Genomic DNA, 19,938 nt, shown 5'->3' with positions numbered 1-19,938 from the left:
GCCCATGATCATTGAACTTTGTGCAAATTTCCTCAATAATCGATCGCCACTGTATATCATTTTCCACAAGTGTCACTGTACGGTTGACAGAATAGGTGTTATCATTCTATGGGACTGATTAAAATGTATATTCGAGACGAGTCCGGATGAATTATTCAGTGTTATTAGACCATCTACGTTCTATGAAACTTGTGAGATATTATGTGCCTTTTTCCTGTGATGCGGATTTCGGCACGCGTGCGGATCTGGCCCGCGTGCGTGTAAAATCACGCTGCTGGTTGCACGCAGGACAAAGATTTCGTATTGTGTGCGCGCAGCCAATCCGCGTTCCGCGTGCGTGTAGCCCGCTTATTGAGAAAACTTCTTCTTCCTCGGTCCCTCACTGATGAGGATCGCGACCACAGATAGTGTTCCTCCACAGACTGCGGTCATAAGCTGTATTAGGAAAAACATGTATGAAATAATGAACAGCGGGCAGGCCGCATGCGGATTAAATCCGCACGCGTGCAAAATCCGCATCATAGGAAAATGGCACTAATATTATATGAGTGCGCTTTATTTGTTCCATTTTGAGTCCACGCGCCTGCTCTTTTCCAAGGCTATTATGATCGGCACCACAACATAGTTTTCTGGATTCTGTTGCAACTTGCGAGGTTTTGCCCTTGACTTCACAAAGAACTTCAACCACCAGGATAATGGATAATGATTACTTTTAAGTTGTTAATTCATTATTTAGTAAATGTTACAAGCTCTATAGTCCAGTCAATAAAGCATTATAGATGGAAATCGTTACAACACAATTTCTGACTTCGGGACTTTATTTAGGCTAGTTAGGAGATGAACATAGCAAAAGTCCCCGCCCTTAGCCCTTGAGCCGGCGGAGAGAGGGGGGTTTAAAGGTACCACTTTTCGGTTTTTCGCTTAATCCTCGGAAACTATATGTCCTAGTGATATGACTACTATGAACCAAAAAAATCTTATTCAATTTTCCACGGGTGAGATAGTCAAGTTTTTCTATATCTTGTATAGTTTTCGCGGCATCTGCTCTAGAAGGTCTGTAATATTGGAAACTTTATTTTTGTCTTACATGTTCCTATCAGGAGAAAATCGACTAAATCAACATTGAGTAAACATTCTAGACATGCGGGAGCATGTTAAGCCTAGTTCCAGGGAGGGGACTGCACCGTGCGTATATTTAGACGAACAATTTGGAGCCACTTTTGACTCCTCATCACTCAAAAACTGCTGTGCATTAACACTTCAAATTTGGCTCATGTGTTGAGACTTGCAAGATAAACATCAGCTTCAAATTTCATAAATATACCTCAAACGGTTCTTTAGGTATTAACGTCCAAAAATCTACATGTCTGACCTATAGAGCAAATTCTAACCACTTCCAGATGACCCTGAAGGTTCAAATTTGGCATCCAGATTGGTAGATGTGTAAATACAAAGGAACAAATAAAAAACCAGTAAATTTTAACATTTCACAGGTGATAGATAGATTTTAGTGTTCTAAATGTCGATTTTTGAACGGCACTTGAGTGACAGGCTCACTCGCTAGAGGTGCCAATTTTTAAGTATAAACTTATACTACAGTGACGCTATTCTGGTGAGTGCAAATGTGACAGTCGTCCTTGGCGTTGCCATTAACGAATGACAGGAACTTATGCTACAGTGGCGCCAACTGGTGGAGGTAAATACGATGCCCTCGTTGTCGGTTTTTTGACGAATACAAATTATTTGTTGCGTTCCAGGACAACGAATGTTGTAAGTTCGTTGTAATTGTTAAGTTGTTGACGCCAATTGAGCCGAACTCCGCTCGTGCTCGGTTCGTCTAGCGTAGACGCACCTTTAGGTCCACCTATCCCGATGTTGGTGAATAATCGAATCTCGCAAGTCGAATTTGACCCACTTCGCGGAATTGATTGAGCTTGAGTTTTGCATACTTCATGTAAGTCAAGGGTGACGATGCAATACTGTCGCATTGTAAAGATCAGGTTAGTTAATATCTCGTTTAACCTCCTCGCTCATTTGTATTTTTACTTTCCTGGATTTAATTACAAGTATACTGTCATGAGAATACAATAATACCTATAAAAACTAAGTCTCAGGTTCGTCTATTAACTACTATGTTTAAACGGGTCAGCAAGCATGCTTACTTAGAGACAATAAAATCACAAAGTATATAATCAATGTTGTTTAACGATAGAAAGCGCAGAGTATAAGTTTTACAACAAAAATGTGTGAACTGCGCCGCCCTATTGTGATCCGTGATCAACTCCGCGCAACGAGAACTTTTTCCTCCATTCGTAGAATTAAATTACAGTTATTTTACTTGCTTATGTTTAATAGTCTACCTGGGATTAGGTTTTTATCTGTCATTATACCAAAGCAAATAGATCAATCGATCCAACTGTTACATGAATTACCACCAATTTAACGTCAACTCGGTTCAAAAGCTCACGCAACGTCTGCCTCCTGCGGGAATCGATCCCGCAACTGTTAGTTCTAAGGCGCACTTTCAGGCGACGCTGTTGTTAAGTATCATTTAACTAATGAATAAATAAAGTAAGACACTCTTTAACCGTAACAATGTCACTCGTATCAGCTTCGTGAAATAGGGTAAGACTGTAAGTGGTGTAATTATCACAGAATACCTGATAGATACCTAATGGTATTGCTGCATACTGCATTCGACTATTAGCAGTCACTTTGTGAAAGTTGTTGTAGTACTATTAACACTAAGTAGTTACTTTTCAAAAGTTTCAATGACAATAATTATGGACATGTACTAAATTAGATTTAAAGTTTTGACATTTGCTGCACCCCAGCCGCGTATTTTGAATCCACACAAATTACAGGGAAGCATTGTTAAATCAATGTGCTGTCAATGACTCCGACGAACCTAATGCATGACAAGTTTGACTTCTGAAAGCGTGAAATTATAGGCTAAAAGCCTAAAGCCTACCTGCCAACTCGCTGACAGGAGTGGACGCTAATCACTGTGTACTTTAATTAAAGGTTAAAGTGTCCTGTTTCATTATGTATAGTAATGCACTTGTGAGTTTTAATGTGACAATAATAATAAAGAATTTACGGTATACATACTGCCATTGTTTTTGTAAAACTTACTATGACCACCTGGAGCTATCTTGTGCCATTTAACTGATGGTCAGAAAGAAAGAGAAAAAGAATTTGTAAAGTTGACTAAGCTGAATTCCTCAACTAATCGATTTTTTTAAATTTCAAGAACTCGAAAATAAAACCTAAGAGGAAATACACTGCATAAAACAGCAAAATTGGTTTTGACCAGCTTGTATAGAGACACCAAGTGTACGAGTAATACCAATATTATGAGTAAATCATGATACGAGTACGAGTAGGTAGGTCTACTCTAAGCATGTTATAAGGAAGGAACCACCATAAACACCTTATAGCCTCTCCATGAGCCCTACCTGAGAACAGAACCCTATAATTCCGAGCAGCATTCTCTATCACCTCTACAAAGACGTTGTTCTTTTGTTTCTCAGTAGTTAATGAAATCAATTTAAGTTTTAAGCCCGCTCGGCCTCAACAAGTACTTAATACTTGTAAACTTACAAGTTCAGCGAATTTCACCGTATCGTGTACGATGCAGAAATTTTTACAGCAGCTTTGTTAGCCGAGGATAAGATAAAAGGTGGACCGACGACATCATAAAGGTAGCAGGAAAGCGCTGGACGCAGGCCGCTACCAACCGGGTAACATGGAAAGCATTGGGGGAGGCCTATGTTCAGCAGTGGACGTCCTATGGCTGAGATGATGATGATGAAGATAAAAGTTTGCTCAAAATGTTACAATAAAACAAGGTTGTACTAAACGTTATAGTTGCGAAGACTTTCAAGGTAACATCAAGGTAAATAGTCGAATTATTACTATCATCATCATCATCATTGCGGCCACAAGACGTCCACTGCTGAACATAGGCCTCCCCCAATGACTTCCACATCGCCCGGTTGGTAGCGGCCTGCATCCAGCGCCTTCGTGCTACCGAATTATACAGGGTGACTGGAACTGAACCCGCCATAGCTAATACGCGTATAGAGGAGGTCATTTGCTAATTATTGAACCTTACTTTCAATGGCTAAAGTTTTATAGTTTAGGAGATATGTAAATTTTTATACCTTTTTCAGATTTTTCCGAAATTTGACCTAAAAACTGCTTCAATTTTTTTTCTCGCGTGATTTCAACAGTTTTTTTTAATTGATATTAATATCGAATATGTCTTTATTTAAATAAAATAAATTTCAGATCTAGATTATGATTCAATAACTAGTTACAAGCCGTCAAAGTTCAACAGAAGTACAAACCACGATAAAAAATTCAAGTTTGAATTCGATTTAAATAAAAACTAATGGTGATAATGGATTGCCAATGATCTTAAAAATATCTCTAGCTTCTCTTCTTTCCAATGATATATCACACGTTGTAATTAGATATTGAAATTTGTCAAAAAATCAAAGTTTATGGAAGAAAATGGAGTAATAATACAAAAAATATCCATACAAAGTTGATTTTGAATTTTTTTAAACTCTTTTCTTCATAATGTGATTATTATTTTTAAATTCATTTTTCAAAAAGCACACAAAAATAGTTATGAAAAGGAGTATAGCAGAAAATATGAGATGTTTGAAGAAACTTTGTTTAGATATTTTCGTATTATTACTCCATTTTCTTCCATAAACTTTGAATTTTTAATAAATTTCAATATCTACTTACTACGTGTGATATATCATTGGAAAGAAGAGAAGCTAGAGATATTTTTAAGATCATTGGCAATCCATTATCACCATTAGTTTTTATTTAAATCGAATTCAAACTTGAATTTTTTATCGTGGTTTGTACTTCTGTTGAACTTTGACGGCTCGTAACTAGTTATTGAATCATAATCTAGATCTGAAATTTATTTTATATGACTAAAGGTTTATTCGATATTAGTATCAAATAAAAAAATCGGTTAAAATCATGCGAGAAAAAAAATTAAGCAGTTATTAGGTCAAATTTCGGAAAAATCTGAAAAAAGTACAAAAATTTACATATCTCTTAAACTATAAAACTTTAGTCATAGAAAGTAAGGTTCAATAATTAGCAAATGACCTCCTCTATACGCGTATTAGCTATGGCGGGTTCAGTTCCAGTCATCCTGTATTTTAGTAGATTATTTCTGGATTAAATGACGTCATAATTGTCAGTCAGGTTAATCGTGAACTAATAACAAAGTTTGAATAGGACATAAAAGGCTTAAATCACACTAATTCGAAAGAAAATAATATGATCCTCTGCTTCAAAGGTCAATCAAGGATCCGATTAAGCTATGTCAGTCGCCTATTGCGACTTATGAAGTCTGACACCAAGGTTGTGATCAACTCTGACTATAAGAAAGCTTTGATAAATATTAAGATAATAATGCTTATGTGAAGTTAAAATTATTTTTTTCAAAAGCGAGATAATTTATACTGCGTTTAGCAATATTAATAATATTAACTACCTGTCAACAAGGTATACAGATGAATAACTTATACACCTTTCTTGCTCGAAACACACAAGCTCGAAGTATAAGACGAGCAAATAAAAAAAAGCATTGGAAAACAATAGTACGTCATTCAGATGCCCTAACAAAGCACTATCCAATAGTAAGAAGGAAAATTAGCGTCTTGAAAGTAGGTGAAATAGTGACTATTAACACTAAGGCCCAGAACAGACGGTGAAACGCAACTAAAACGAAACTGCAACTGCTAGTTACTTTTGAGTTGCATCTAAGTTTCTGCCATAGCGTCCGTTGAGAGACCACACATGACGCGACCAGTTTGAAAGTTTCAATCTTTCGTCATGGTGCAGTGCAGTTTCGTTTCACCGTCTGTTCTGGGCCTTAGATGCATGAAATTAGTCACACAAAAGTACAGCCTGATTTGTACTTTTAGCATGCACAAAGAAAATTTATAAAGTGGTGTATTGATTTAGCAGTATTGATTTTGTATGACCTCAAGTAACTGCTACAATCACTAAATAGCAGCTCATTTTTCAATCATTCAACGTGACATACAACGTCCATTGAAGAAACTCCCTCCATAGCTTGCACTTCCCCGTTTAAAAGACAATGGGCCTTAAGCACAAAGTAATAAGGTCGTTAAACTGTCCTAGCAGATACAGTAACCTTGCCCGTGGCTGTACAGGTTCGCATCAACATCAAAGGTGTAGCGTCTTCCTATTTCCCATACAGGTCGTTATTACGTTTGAAAGCAGATTACATGATATAGCAATTGCCTTGAAAGAGATAGCGATTTAGGTTTCATTGTATAATGACTGGATTGTCTTATTAATTGGTGCTTATCATAAAAATGGATGAACTAGGTACCTATTTGCCTTTTTTATCTTTATAAACAAAGCTCTATTGAATTTGCAATGCTCATCACATTAATATTTAATTTGGTACTTTCCAAAGCTTCGGGAAATTAAACCTAATTTAATCACACACATCTGTTCGTTTTTTTTTTTTTCAAATCCAATGACAAAAGGTAAGTAATAGATTAAAAAAATTTAGCCTTCTCTTAATGGTAAGATTATACCAAGTCCACATTAATGAACTAATTTCACTGATTGATTATGTAATATATCAATAGCAAGCATTAAAAACCCCCACCAATCGTAATTGGCAAACGTTCGTCCAATACAAGTCGCACAAAATAAAGCAATAAAATCTTACCTTATCATAGTTCTACAGAATTAATCGTATAGCGTCTATAATAAATACTTTCTTATCGAAAGGCATAAATTAATCTTCGGGCTAATACTATATTTTTTACTCTACGTAGGTACATTTTTAATTACCTAACGTTAATTGAAAGTGCGCGACCGTTCATTTGCACACTTATTATAGGCTAATGGGTTATTTCTGCAGCTGAAATATTAATCTAAATATAAATAACTCAAAGGTGACTGACTGACTGACTGACATAGTGATCTATCAACGCACAGCCCAAACCACTGCACGGATCGGGCTGAAATTTGGCTTGCAAGTAGATGTCATGACGTAGGCATCCGCTAAGAAAGGATTTTACGAAACTCCACCCCTAAGGGGGTAAAACGGGATCCACGCGTACGAAGTCGCTGGCGGCCGCTATTTAGTATGTTATAAGCCGATTGTAAAAAAGGAGGTAGCTATTGTATAGGATAATACCTTTTTTAGTTTCATTGCGATGGCAATTTAGCTTAACTCGTAATTTTTTGGCACATGGCAATAAGCCCGCGATTTGTTTTGATGTAATTTTCCAAAACAGTACTAATTTGTTTCTATTCGTAATAATTTTAGATGTAGTCTTCCACTATGCTTAATATCCCCATTTTTATCTTAACCACGTTGCTTGGCTCAAAGAAACTAAGTACAACTATTTATTTAGAACAAACACTTAAACAGGAGCGATAAAATGCGTTAGAGAAACTGTAAAGGTAGGCGGAGACGGCGCGGAATTTCAAACTTCAAATTCAAGAGAAATAAGAAACCTTATTGGAGTGAGAACAGATCATACAGTTATTGTGTTATGTTTTCCCAGCTCTGTCATCGACCTCGTTCGATACTAGCGTGTTATATCTGCATAGTGATCTCATTGAGTTTTTTGCTCTATACGTGTTAATCACTCGTGGTATTACTGATCAAAAACAATCAACTACTTTGTGAGCGTAAGTAGATAATAAATTTTCCATTAGCCGTCAGCTTTCCACGATGCCTACCCATTTTTAGTCTAATGAAAAATTTGCAAAGTTACAAATGTACCATCCTAGACTGCATCCCACTTAACATCAGGTGCGATTGTGGTCAAATACCTGCCTTGTTATGCATAAAAAAATGCCAGCTTAATTATTAGCAAGTTGATGCTCACCGGTGAGCCGCATGGCGTTTACATTAAACAAAGCATCTAAAAAAGTTAACTGTAATATTTTTATAAATGCACTTCCCAGAATGAATAAAAGTAGAAAATATCGCATCATGTGTGCTAGGCTTAGCAGCAAAACTTTTAACCGGCATTTGAATAATGCAAACACACTTTATCTATGTTGATTGCATAGCTAATTGTGACCAAACAATATCCTTTTGTTACTGTAAGACCTAGTTTTTGTCGCGAAATACAGAATTATACAACATGCTTAAACAATGGCCGAACGCTGCCTACATTTTATGTTACGACGTTTGTTTTCGACTGGAACTTTCGTATTTTGGGTTTTATGGGCGATATTGTAAAGGTACACTGTACACGGTGAACTATGGGTGCTCTAGTTTTCAAACTTTTTTGTTTGTTCTTCTTGTCTTTGATATAAGACGCCCAAGTCTCTACTAGACAGTGAGACAGATATTCGCTTTCGTGATCGATTCGCTGCGTCTTCAATAGGGAACAAAAAATATTTATCAGACAGGGGAGATTTATATTTAATATGTATCTAAATATATATAACTCAAAGGTGACTGACTGACTGACTAACTGACATAGTGATCTATCAACGCACAGCCCAAACCACGGGACGGATCGGGCTGAAAGGACAATGTTCGTTCTCCATACATTGTTCGCCTAAAGAACCAACAATTTTGACATATTACTACCCGAAAGCGAAATAATACGATTCTGTGTGTAAGAACAATGATTCCTGATGGACACTTGCCATAAAATTAATGATTAAGAATATTAAATCACAGCGATTTTATAATATGTCGTTTATGACAACATGGCGTCTAATGTATTGTGTGAATGTATGAACACCGATTCGCGAAAAATGTTTTGTATTGTCGTCACGCCGAGTCGCAGCCAAATAGTATAAAATAATAGAACAAGTTTTAGAAATACAACTCGGCATTCCACTTTTACAATATGCCCACATATTGCACGTAAATAAACAACATGAATCGTAGGTTGTTTCCACCCTTGTCATCTGACACATGAAATAAACTCCTATTGTATTATAGATATCGAAGCCGAATCGTATATAATAATAGAATGTGTTTTGGAGATCACTCGGGGTTCCACTTTTATAAAATACCTACATATTACATAAAAATACCACGAATCATGAGTTTTCTTTTCACCATTTACATCTGACACGAGATAACAAACTCCTATCTCCATGACTACCATCGTAGTCTATGCCAAAGACTACAATATTTTAAGCAAGAAGTTTCAAACCTTAGCGGCTACGGTAACCCCTGGGCCACATACATCATGATAACATTCGGTCGACACCGGAACGAAGTCTTGCGATTATGCAAAAAAGCATCGTATTCTAGTGCGGCTATATCACGTTCAACCGGGGTTTTAATTCGACTAAAGTCCTGACTAAAGACTGGAAGAAAATACGCCGCATTGTATGAGCACTTCGTGTTCGTTAAAGCGGCTTCAGATCTAGAGCCCACATAGTTTTCTTTCCAATAATATCCGCAAGTAGCGCTGCATGATCTTTACAACAAAAACGGCAATAGTTATTAAGGTGCCAAAATTATATGATTACTTTGGCACGGTATTATACACGTGCGAAGATTTGTCATTTTCATTCATTTCTTCATCATCATCATCATTTCAGCCACAGGACGTCCACTACTGAACATAGGCCTCCCCCAATGACTTCCACATCGCACGGTTGGTAGCGGCCTGCATCCAGCGCCTTCCCGCTACCTTTATCAGGTCGTCGGTCCACCTTGTGGTGGGTTGACATTGCAGAATATGACTTTTGATAGGTTCATCATAGAATTCGGCGGGGATATCCTCACGGAGGAAGTTCGTAAAAGGGCGGAACAAGATCTTATAATAATGCAAGGCCGAAGCTGTTACGCGCGTGCTCCTACGTGTAATCCGGCGAGTATGCAATAAATAGTAATTTCTGGTAAATAGTGGTAATACGTATCGTTCGTTCGTTCGTTTCAGCCGAAAAGACGTCCACTGCTGGACAAAGGCCTCCCCCAAGGATTTCCACGAAGACCGATCCTGCACCGCTCGCATACAGGCACCTCCCGCGACCTTCACCAGATCGTCGGTCCACCTAGTGGGAGGCCTGCCCACGCTACGTCTTTCGGCTCGTGGTCGCCACTCAAGAACTTTCCTGCCCCAGCGGCCATCAGCTCTACGAGCTATGTGCCCCGCCCAGTCTATGTCTGTATGCGCTACGATTACAGGGTATCATTTTGCATAGTCGCAAGACTTCACTCCGCTGCTGTCAAATCAATGTCGCATAATGTTATCGCAATGTGTGTGGCCCTTGGCCAAATCACAGAAGCCTATGCGAAGAAAGAGCACTTGAATGACAATAAAAATCAGGGTTACCATTTTATAAGATTTCCTCACTATTGAGGGTAACAAAGTAACATTAATAATCTAGCCATTAATTACATTTATTACCTATACGAGAAAGTAAAGCAACATGCGGTTTTATTTTAATTTGTAAAATACTAGCGGCCGCCCGCGACTTCGTACGCGTGAATCCCGTTTTTCCCGCTAATTCCCGTTCCCGTGGGAATTTCGGGAATTCCTTTCTTAGTGCACCTCTACGGTACCTAAGCTACGTCCCTTCCAAATTTCAAGTGCCTACGTTTAGCCGTTTAGGCTGTGCGTTGATCTGTCAGTCAGTCAGTCAGTTTCTCCTTTTATATATTTAGATTAAACCCCTCATATTTGTAACAGTTTGTTCCAAGTTTAGTTTTACTGTTTTGTTAACAGTATTGCTGTTTCAGCTGTCACTGTGAAGCTTTGGGAAAATAAATAAATAGAAAAAATATTAACATAAATATTTATTTAAGTTTTTATGTTCATTATCATAATATGCCAATTTAAGTTACACTGTGTGACAGTCTTTGACACTAAACAAACTCTTCAGCTTAATAATACCTACCTACAGGGCGTTTTTATAGTTACTCTTGCTGATGAAACAAGAAGGGTTGATTCTACTACTGAAATACAACTACTTTTCTTACAGGACCAATATCAAATTCTCAAAAAAATTCACATCCTCGTGATGGTGATAATTTCTATGGAGAGGTTTTTTTTATATTCGGTCTCTTGGGATAAGTTATTCCATTTGAGCAGTAGAATTAATCCTTTTTATTCGATCACATATAAAAACAACACAAGTGTTTAGGAAAACTTCTTCTTTGGTATGGTATCACTACGGAGTTATAATGTCGGCAACTCTGTATCACTGACTTGTAACTTTCAAACAGCATGAATAATAAGGGCACCACATTGGTTTTCTTTCTGAAAAAAGGCTTTCAGTTTTAGTACTAACCCTTTAGCACTATTTCATTGAAATAAAAATACAATAAACGCACAGAAGACTGAAATTGAGTCAACTGACGTGACATTTATAATTTGTTGACATTATGACAGTTTGACAAGACTAGGGATTGAAAAAGTTTTAATTGAAAAAGTAAAATGACAATTTATTAAAACGATTCACATGGATATAATCGATTAAAAATATTTATAAAATGTTCTGATACTTGCCTGTAGCGATTATCCAATCCTGGTTTCTACTGAAAAACTACCTCGTGGCAAGATTTTAATAAAATAATAAAATCTTTATCTTCTCTTTCACAATCTATAAAAGTTCATTTGGTCTATTATTATACATGTGCTATGAATGAGGGTTTTCGCGATTGAAAAATCCACGAGATGGCAATACGTAGACGCGAGGTCCAAATGCTGCATGATTGGTGGATATCTGTCAATGTCATGTCAAAAATAACCAATCATGCAGCATTTGGACCTCACGTCTACGTATTGCCATCTGGCGGATTTTTCAATCGCGAAAACCCTCATTGGCATAGATTATGAGAGACTGGCAACTATACTAGGTTGATATCAGGTGATCCGTCTGCTCATTTGCCTCCTGTCACATAAAAAAAAATATATATGTTTCTCACACTTCAACTGGCATTGGATTCAACATCGGATTCTGACACTTTTACAGTTATGATACCATGAATATCAGTTTATGGTCCTAATTATTTTTATTTTATTTACGACCTTCGACCAGTTGGACACTTTAGATATCTTCTTGTAATAGTGTCAAACTGTCAATATCTTTTTAGCTTTTAACGCAAATCTAGTCTTCAAAGCAGTTTAATCGATTTATTTTATTTTCAAAATCGATATTTTATTGTCTATGATGGCCGCAGGAACATCACTATACATGGACTCCCAGCAATAAAGTACGGTAATGCCTCGTACAGATTTTATCGGCAAAAATTATGGAACTTGATAGGTTTTAGACCATGCCACGCACCAAAACGTCCGGAAGTTGTAATAGTATTATAGAATAAACGTTAAAAGACTTATTTATTTAATTTTTCAATGCTTAAGTGTCCATTAGAATGAAAGGGTGCTTAATGTATTAAAAAAAATAGAAAATAATTATGATGGCTTAATGTTTTTGGGCGGTTTTTTAGGCGGTTTCTGACAATGTCCTTTGGCATGCAGGTAGATGTTATGACGTAGGCTTCCGCTAAGAAAGGATTTTACGAAACTCCACCCCTAAGGGGGTAAAACGGGATCCGAGCGTACGAAGTCGCGGGCGGCCCGTAGTTTCTTTATACTTGTTGCACATAAACACTGTACAATGGTGGACTTAATGCCGGGTGGCATTCTCTATCAGTCAACCACGGGTCAAGCTGAGAGAGTAAGGCGGTTATCATGTCTCTAATACAGATCAGAAATGTGACTATCGAATGTAAATCGAATGGTGCTACATTGTCTGCGGTCAATGCTATGTCTTAACTTAGTAGAGAGAGACAAATGAATCGATGCAACACTGTGTGCTCTACGCGAGAATTGAATTCAGGCACTTTGTGCTGCGTTGTTTGTATAGTGTGCGGTCACACTTGCTAATTTGAAGGCTGCATTAATAGATATCTTAAATTTTAAACTTTCGCGTTCATTTTCAACTAAAATAGATACTTGTGACCTGCTGCAGCATAGCAGCCGAAACGTCAAGCCCTGGGTACATAAACGTAACTAACTCATATAAAAAATGTCGCGTTGACACCCATGTATCTTTATTTTAGTTAATAAATATCTTATTAACTTATTTTAAGGTTCTTAGGTTGATATCGCGAATTTGAGTAAAATTAAGTGCGTCTCCGCAACGATAGATGGCGCGTTTAGAGAAAAATTAATTTATTCTCTACCTAAACTCTGATTTTTAATTCGACGGAATTTTGACATTTCAGAAGTGTTGTCAACATTGAAACATTCCCACTAAGAATGGAGAGCATTTTCACAAATTAAAAAATAATCCTTTCTTGAATTTAAGGTTTCACTTGAAAAACTAAGGCTTAAAAATGTACTGATCATTTCAAAATGGTTATTTGAATTTTTATTATCATATTATGGAAGTTACAAAAACAATTGGGAAATTATTTTTCTATTACTGGAATCCCTGCCCAATAATCCATGGGTTACAAACCTTTTTTATGAAAATCCTTTTGTTAATAAAATCTTAGCTTCATAAAATAATCAATTTAACAAGATGCCAATTTTATAATCCAAGTTGATTATGATGACGACAATGATGATTGATGATCAATACATATTTTCGTTTATGTTAATATGTTGTTTTACTGTGTTAAAAACACGTTTTTTTCTATTTAATCTCTAAAATGTACATAATAATTAGTGTACATTGAATTCACAATACAAACAATAGTTCATTCTTGTAAGTTGTACTTGATGAAATTTAATTTAATATTATTTATTATTAATTCTAAGCAAAAAAGGCTTATTACATCTGAATTGTCAAAAAATGACAGCTGTCAGAATTCCGTCGAATTAAAAATCGGACTTTACACTATGTCCCATTATCATTATTTGTACCTACTTATTTACATTGAAATTTACCGACTTCTTGGAATTATAAGGTTCATAAACTAAACCATAATGTTTGCAAATTAATTAACTAAATAAATATAATACATATTGGTAAGTAAGTGGACTCCGAAACATTAATAAAGTTAATCAATTTGTTACTGCGAAAATTAAATGAATTAAGTTAGTCTGAAAACAATGGTAATACTAAATATAATTACAGTCCATCCCCAAAAATCTCTATTTTAATTAAATAATACTTTCTAAATAAATAAAACTTCCTCAAAAATCTTCCAACCGTTGGGAATTAAATTTTTAATTTATTTAAACATCAGAAAGTGTTTTAATTAAAATCCTTTAAGTGTGTAAATTTTGATTAAACACGGAATTTATTTCACTTTTAAATACTAAATAACTTTCTTACAATTTTATTCAATCAAATAATTTACTTATAAATCATATTTTAACTCAATTGATGCCAGCACAAAAACTAACATAACAATATTTCTATACTTTCAAACAATAAATTCAATGCACCTCAAAGGTCAATGCCCTCTTCAATTAATACGAAAAGTACAATAAAAATTATAAATCAAGACCGGTTTAATGCGAAGTCTTATCGGATTGTTTTTTGCACCCTATCCCTTGCTGTAGGGCCGTTTGTCCTTTAGTCGGAGGGCTAAGGTCCCTACTTTTCGCACATGTGAAAAAAATTTTGAAACATGCCCGTTGATAGTCGTCAAATTCATAAATAACTGCATGAAACTTTTTTTGAAAGTTCTAAATTATAGATTTTCAAAAGAAAACTGGTATTTGTAAAGTTATTGTTTATAATTTAATATTGAAATGAAAATAATCGTATGAGAAGATACTAAGAGCATTTTATTGCATAAAATATACCATGGCAATAATTAAAAAGATTTGTTACAAAGAACCGCAACAATTGCTATTCAATTAATTATTTATAACTCCATTTCAATTGTATAGAAAACATCTTATAATTGTGAAACAGTCTCCGCCTTTGTTTTAATTTATCTAAGGTCGTAATCATTTAATCTAAGTATCGTGTTAATTACTATTAACTTAGTGTCATTACGTGTAATCAATCACCTGATATAAACTGTCGCTACTTAGTTTTCATCAATTCATTTGGCACCTAGACAAGCCAGATGCACTGTTGAATACACAAATCTTATTCAATTATTCATCGATTCTCACAAAACTTATCTCAATACATGCAAAAATAATTCCATCTCAGGATTCGAATTCTAAGATACACTTATTTCTTTTTTATTAACTTCGAATATTATCCGCTATATCTTTATTTTAACCGTGTGTCTTGTGATTAATGCAACATAGTTGTTTAAGTAGGTACGTTTATTCACTAAAATAAACAACGTTACAATAGTATTTTAGAAGTTTTATAATCAATGAATAATTTTGCAAGTTTTACACATGTTTATAATCAGAGCTGTACTCGTATTTAGCTGCAAGCTTTGCACTCATTTCTTTTCCTTCCATTATATTTATTCTTTATCCTTCCATTTTATTTTTTTCCTATACGTTGCGAGCTTTGCACACAGGCCCCTGGCCTCGCCGCCCGAGCTCCTTCGGGTGTCATTTCACTTGCAGACGCGCCCTCTACCGTGACCAAACGGACACAATCGTCTTGTTCTCGAAACAATACAATTTATAGTTATTTCATATGCGTAATTGACTGTAAAGGATAATACACCGACATTTTATATTGCGATTGAAGTATGCTAATACTTATTTATCCTTTGCTTGCGCTAAGAAGGATATAAATGTAATTATAATAAATTGCACTAATCGGCTCAGGGAAGAGTAAGGAGAATTTTTAAATTATTATTATTAATGCTAAAAGGAAACCTGTGTTATCGATTTAATTAAGAAGTAATATTACTTTCTTTATAATTCTGTTTTTTTTTCTGTTAATTAGAAAGTGCAATCGTAACTAATACACTAGTGGTCTACTTAGCAAAATTTAACTCCGTGTTGGCCTTTTTTACAGTTTTTTGCGCACCAGAGGAAATAATACTTTTAGTTATTTATGCAAGACGTTACAATGCAACCGGAGCGGACAATGTATGCGGTAAAACGTTTTTTGCTCGCCAAGAAATCATTATTACATTTTACTGCTTTCAAACAAAAAAGTGCAATTTTATCTAGATTTTTTTCACGTCTGCTGCATTTCTAGCGCACTTCGTAGACAGTAAAAATCAATATAGGGACATAAAAATGGTAATCACTTTATAAAACTACAATAGATTTGAAATTTGTTATCCAATACATCTCGAGATAGAAAAGTTTTTATATTGAAGTAGGAACATCCACTATCAATTGCTTAAAAGGTTATTGCTCGGATTCACATTGTTGCGGCAAACTTATTATGATGTTTACGACTTTGAGAGAAATATTTTCTTCGGAAAGTGTTCGACGGGGAAACTTTTGCCACTTTGTTTTAGTTCGCCCGCGCCCGACACGTGTGCGGTGCACGCCGCAATCAAGCGCGCCCTCAGGACGCGGCGAACATTCGCGGGCGCCCCTCGCGCGACCCCACGCGAATTCCCCTAGTTCCAAATGCACAAAAAAGTCAAAATAACTCCATTTTTCACGCTGCTACTCGGCAAAAGTTTCCCTCGCCGCGAAACACGTTCAAAAAATGTTTTAAGCAGATTAAAAAGTTGGTCGCGGCTCGGCCGGCTCCGGGCCTAACACCACCGATCGAACACTTCACAACTTTCACATTAGCAGTAACAAAGTAGTGAAGTCTAAAATAAATTAATTACGTAATGCGATGCGAATGGAAAGTTTAGCAGGGTGCGGGGGTGGGAGGCGCCGGCGCGCGGGGCGGGGGCGTTCGGCGGGAAAACTTTTACGAGCACTCACCCTCTCCTCCTCGCGGATCATCTCGGCGATGCCGGGGCGGATGTCGACGTCGTCGGCGTGCAGCGGCGGGCCGGCGGGCGCGGCGTGCGCGGCGTCCGGCGGCAGCTCCGGCGGCGCGCTGGGCGTGCTGGGCGAGCGGCGCGGGCTCGGGCCCGGGCTGCGCTCGCCCGAGCGGCGCCGCGCCTTCGCCGGCGAGTCGGGCTCGCGGCTCTGCGGCCGCTTGGACCCGCGCTCCACGCCTCCCGGCCGCAGCACGGCCTGCTCGCCGCTCACGTCGGTCAGGCCCCTGATCTTCAACGTCTCGGCCACCTTCAGCAGCGCCGAGATCTGGTCCTGCGACACGTTTATCTCCCCGCGGTACATGAAGTCCACGACCGCCTTCAAGTCGCAGTACTTTATGTCGCGCATTATTATGATCGGGTGCCGGCAGGGGTTGTCCATGAACAGCGACTGGAAGTAGGGGCTGCACGCCGACAGCACCACCTTGTGCGCCTTCAGGCTCTGGCCCTCGCACGCGAGCGTGACGTCCACGAAGGACTCGGTCTGGAGGAGCTGGTCGAAACAGTTGGCCAAGTTGCTCTGGTAGTTGTTCCAGCGCAGGCAGAATTGTTGGGGCGAGCCATCGGCGTCCCGGCTCTCCATCGCCGCGGGTTCCTCCTCGGCGGGCATCGCTCTAGCGGCAGTATGGCATCTGCAACGTAAACGGTGTTCGATAAGAGGCGCCACACGTGCGGCGCCGGCGACGACTCGCGAGTCACTGAGCGAGCTCGCGGGTGCGGGGCGGCGCGGGTGGCGGGGGGCGGGCGGGGGGCGTGGCTCGCGGCCGGCGGCGGCCAATGGCGCCCGCGCGCCGCCCCTGGCCACGCCCCCGCTGCGTCCCGCGCCGCGCGCCCCGCATCGATCGTGAGCCTTCGTCGGCGGCGCCCGCGCATCTCAACCACTCCATTCTTTTAACACACGATTGATTTACTTTAAAATCATTAATTTCCAACACGACTTACGAATGTGGAGCTATCGACTCCGACTGGCCGAGTATTTATAGCAAAAAATAATGAAACTGAAACGATCGTTCAATTGATATTAATCAGTCCAGCCCGTCGAAGTAGGTGCACAAATTAATGAGTCATTAACTTTTGTTTACGTTGAATGATCATGATTTGTTAATTAAAGTCAATCATTGGTAATAATTAAATTACAATCAAATGTGCAGAAATAGATTTAAGATTAACTTAGGTAGGTAGGTACGTAAAGTGGGCGCAAAAATTGATTTATGCAGTTTACTCGTATTATTTTTTAATTTAAGTTTTCAAAGTTTTCTGACAACCTATTTTTTCTTTCTAATTTTTAAGAACTCTACATTATAGTCAGACTGGTAGATATATTTACACACTTACTAATACTATGGTACTTACCTAGGTAAGTATTTACAACTGCAGTTACAAACTTCAAAATACGAAATTGGAATAAACAACTTTTTTTATTTAAAGGTGACTTTACACTAATGAAACAAATTGACTCATTTATCTATGCACCTTTTTCATCAAATTCTACGCTTTTTCAACCTTGACAGCTTGTAAGTACAGACAACAGCACACCAAGCTTAACACTGTGCCCTCTTATTGTTATTGCAATAAGTGCTATTTTGCATCATTCATATTGTATAGTCTGATATGCTGTCGACTGTACAGATACACTGTTTCCAGCTGGGCCTGATAACAACGCAGCGTATGACATTAGAGACTGCACACAGCTGACACGCGGCATGACGTAGCGCGACGTAGACGTGATGTGACTTCGACGTGACGTGACGTTTTCTTACGAATTGCATTATCGTGTGTTAGAACTTTAAGTTTTGTTAATTTAGGATAAGTAGGCTTAATGTGATGCAAAGCGACGATTCTTACAATATGAATACGTGTCGTCGCCTTCGCGTCACGCTGAAGTGACGTCACATCAGCTGTGTGCAGAACATTACCAAAAACTTTGTTCAGTGCTTAAATCAGGGAAAAGCTTGAGTAATAAGTAGAAGATGTAAGTTTTTTCAAGTACAATAAAGACCGGTGCTGATGCATTTGAAATCATAAAGCACATTTACACTGCGGTGAAATTTGCCAAGTCAAGTCAAAAAAACAGTGGAGTGGTGATGAAATATGAATGATTTTCATCCCCGCTCCACTGTTTTTTTGACTTGACTCGGCTAATTTCCGCGCAGTGTAAATCCGCCAATAGAGTTTCCAAGTGTGTATAAACAATAAATTAATTGTTAATTAGAGCGACACATTAAACTATCTATGTTTAGGTACTTGTAATAAAAAAATATCTAGAAATTATCTACACTGAAAAAGTCACTGTTACTTCATAGAAAATTCAACATTGGTTTGTGCTAGATTATGAAGTCATGTGTTGTTTGGAGTTAAGGTGTCTGATTTTAAAATAGGTAGGTACTCTTTTAATTATTTAATTATTGATAAAATATGTCATTGATTCCTCCGTGTGTTAGCAACAATTTGGTTTTAGCATTATGATTTAGATTTGATAGTTGAAAAAGTTCCAGTGATTTAAGATGTTTACGAATGAGAAAATGTTTACGAATGAGACCGATTTTAAAATATAAGATTAACTAGCTTTTGCCCGCGGCTTCATCCGTGTGAAATTTCGTTTGTCACAGATCGTCATAAATTATAGCCTATTATTTTAAGTGAAATGTACAATTTCTTTTGAGAAATAAATTCTTAAACCTGAAACCTGATTATGTTTTTCTGGGTTATAAACAATAATACTGTAAAGTTTCATCAAAATCCGTTCAGTAGTTTTTGCGTGAAAGAGTAACAAATATCCAGACATCCAAACATTCGCATTTATAATATTAGTAGGATTTAAAGTATAATTATATTTCTATTAATATAAAATACTTTTAAATGAACTTTTATAGGTAACAATCTGCAAGTAGCTTCATACATATGTATCTTTTGACAAAATCACAGTTAAACTAGAACTAAGTTTTATTTATTTTGTTTTGTGGTACGATGACTAATATTTCTTTCATTAATTTAATTATTTACTGGCACATAGCGACAATGCCTTTAGTACCTATCTAACAAAAAGAACAAAGCAAACGAAGTTGCCTTCTCCCATGGTATTTACCATAATA

The 19,938-nt window shown here is 37.4% G+C and overlaps 1 protein-coding gene across 1 annotated transcript in view; it reads right to left on the bottom strand.

Annotated features, from left to right (window-relative positions):
* Positions 1-17,526, bottom strand: part of LOC135087018 (protein bric-a-brac 1-like) — a 348,820-nt gene extending 331,294 nt beyond the window's left edge. The window contains exon 1 of the mRNA XM_063981871.1: positions 16,788-17,526. Coding sequence (XP_063837941.1) covers positions 16,788-17,456 — 669 coding nt within the window. The 5' untranslated portion in view covers positions 17,457-17,526. The remainder of the gene's footprint in view (positions 1-16,787) is intronic.
* Between the last annotated feature and the right edge of the window lie 2,412 nt (positions 17,527-19,938).

This window comes from Ostrinia nubilalis, chromosome Z (genome assembly GCF_963855985.1).
Source record: "Ostrinia nubilalis chromosome Z, ilOstNubi1.1, whole genome shotgun sequence".
NCBI classification, from domain to species: Eukaryota; Metazoa; Arthropoda; class Insecta; order Lepidoptera; family Crambidae; genus Ostrinia; species Ostrinia nubilalis.
Note: the sequence above shows the minus strand (reverse complement) of the source record. Positions and strands in the feature narration are given on the sequence as shown.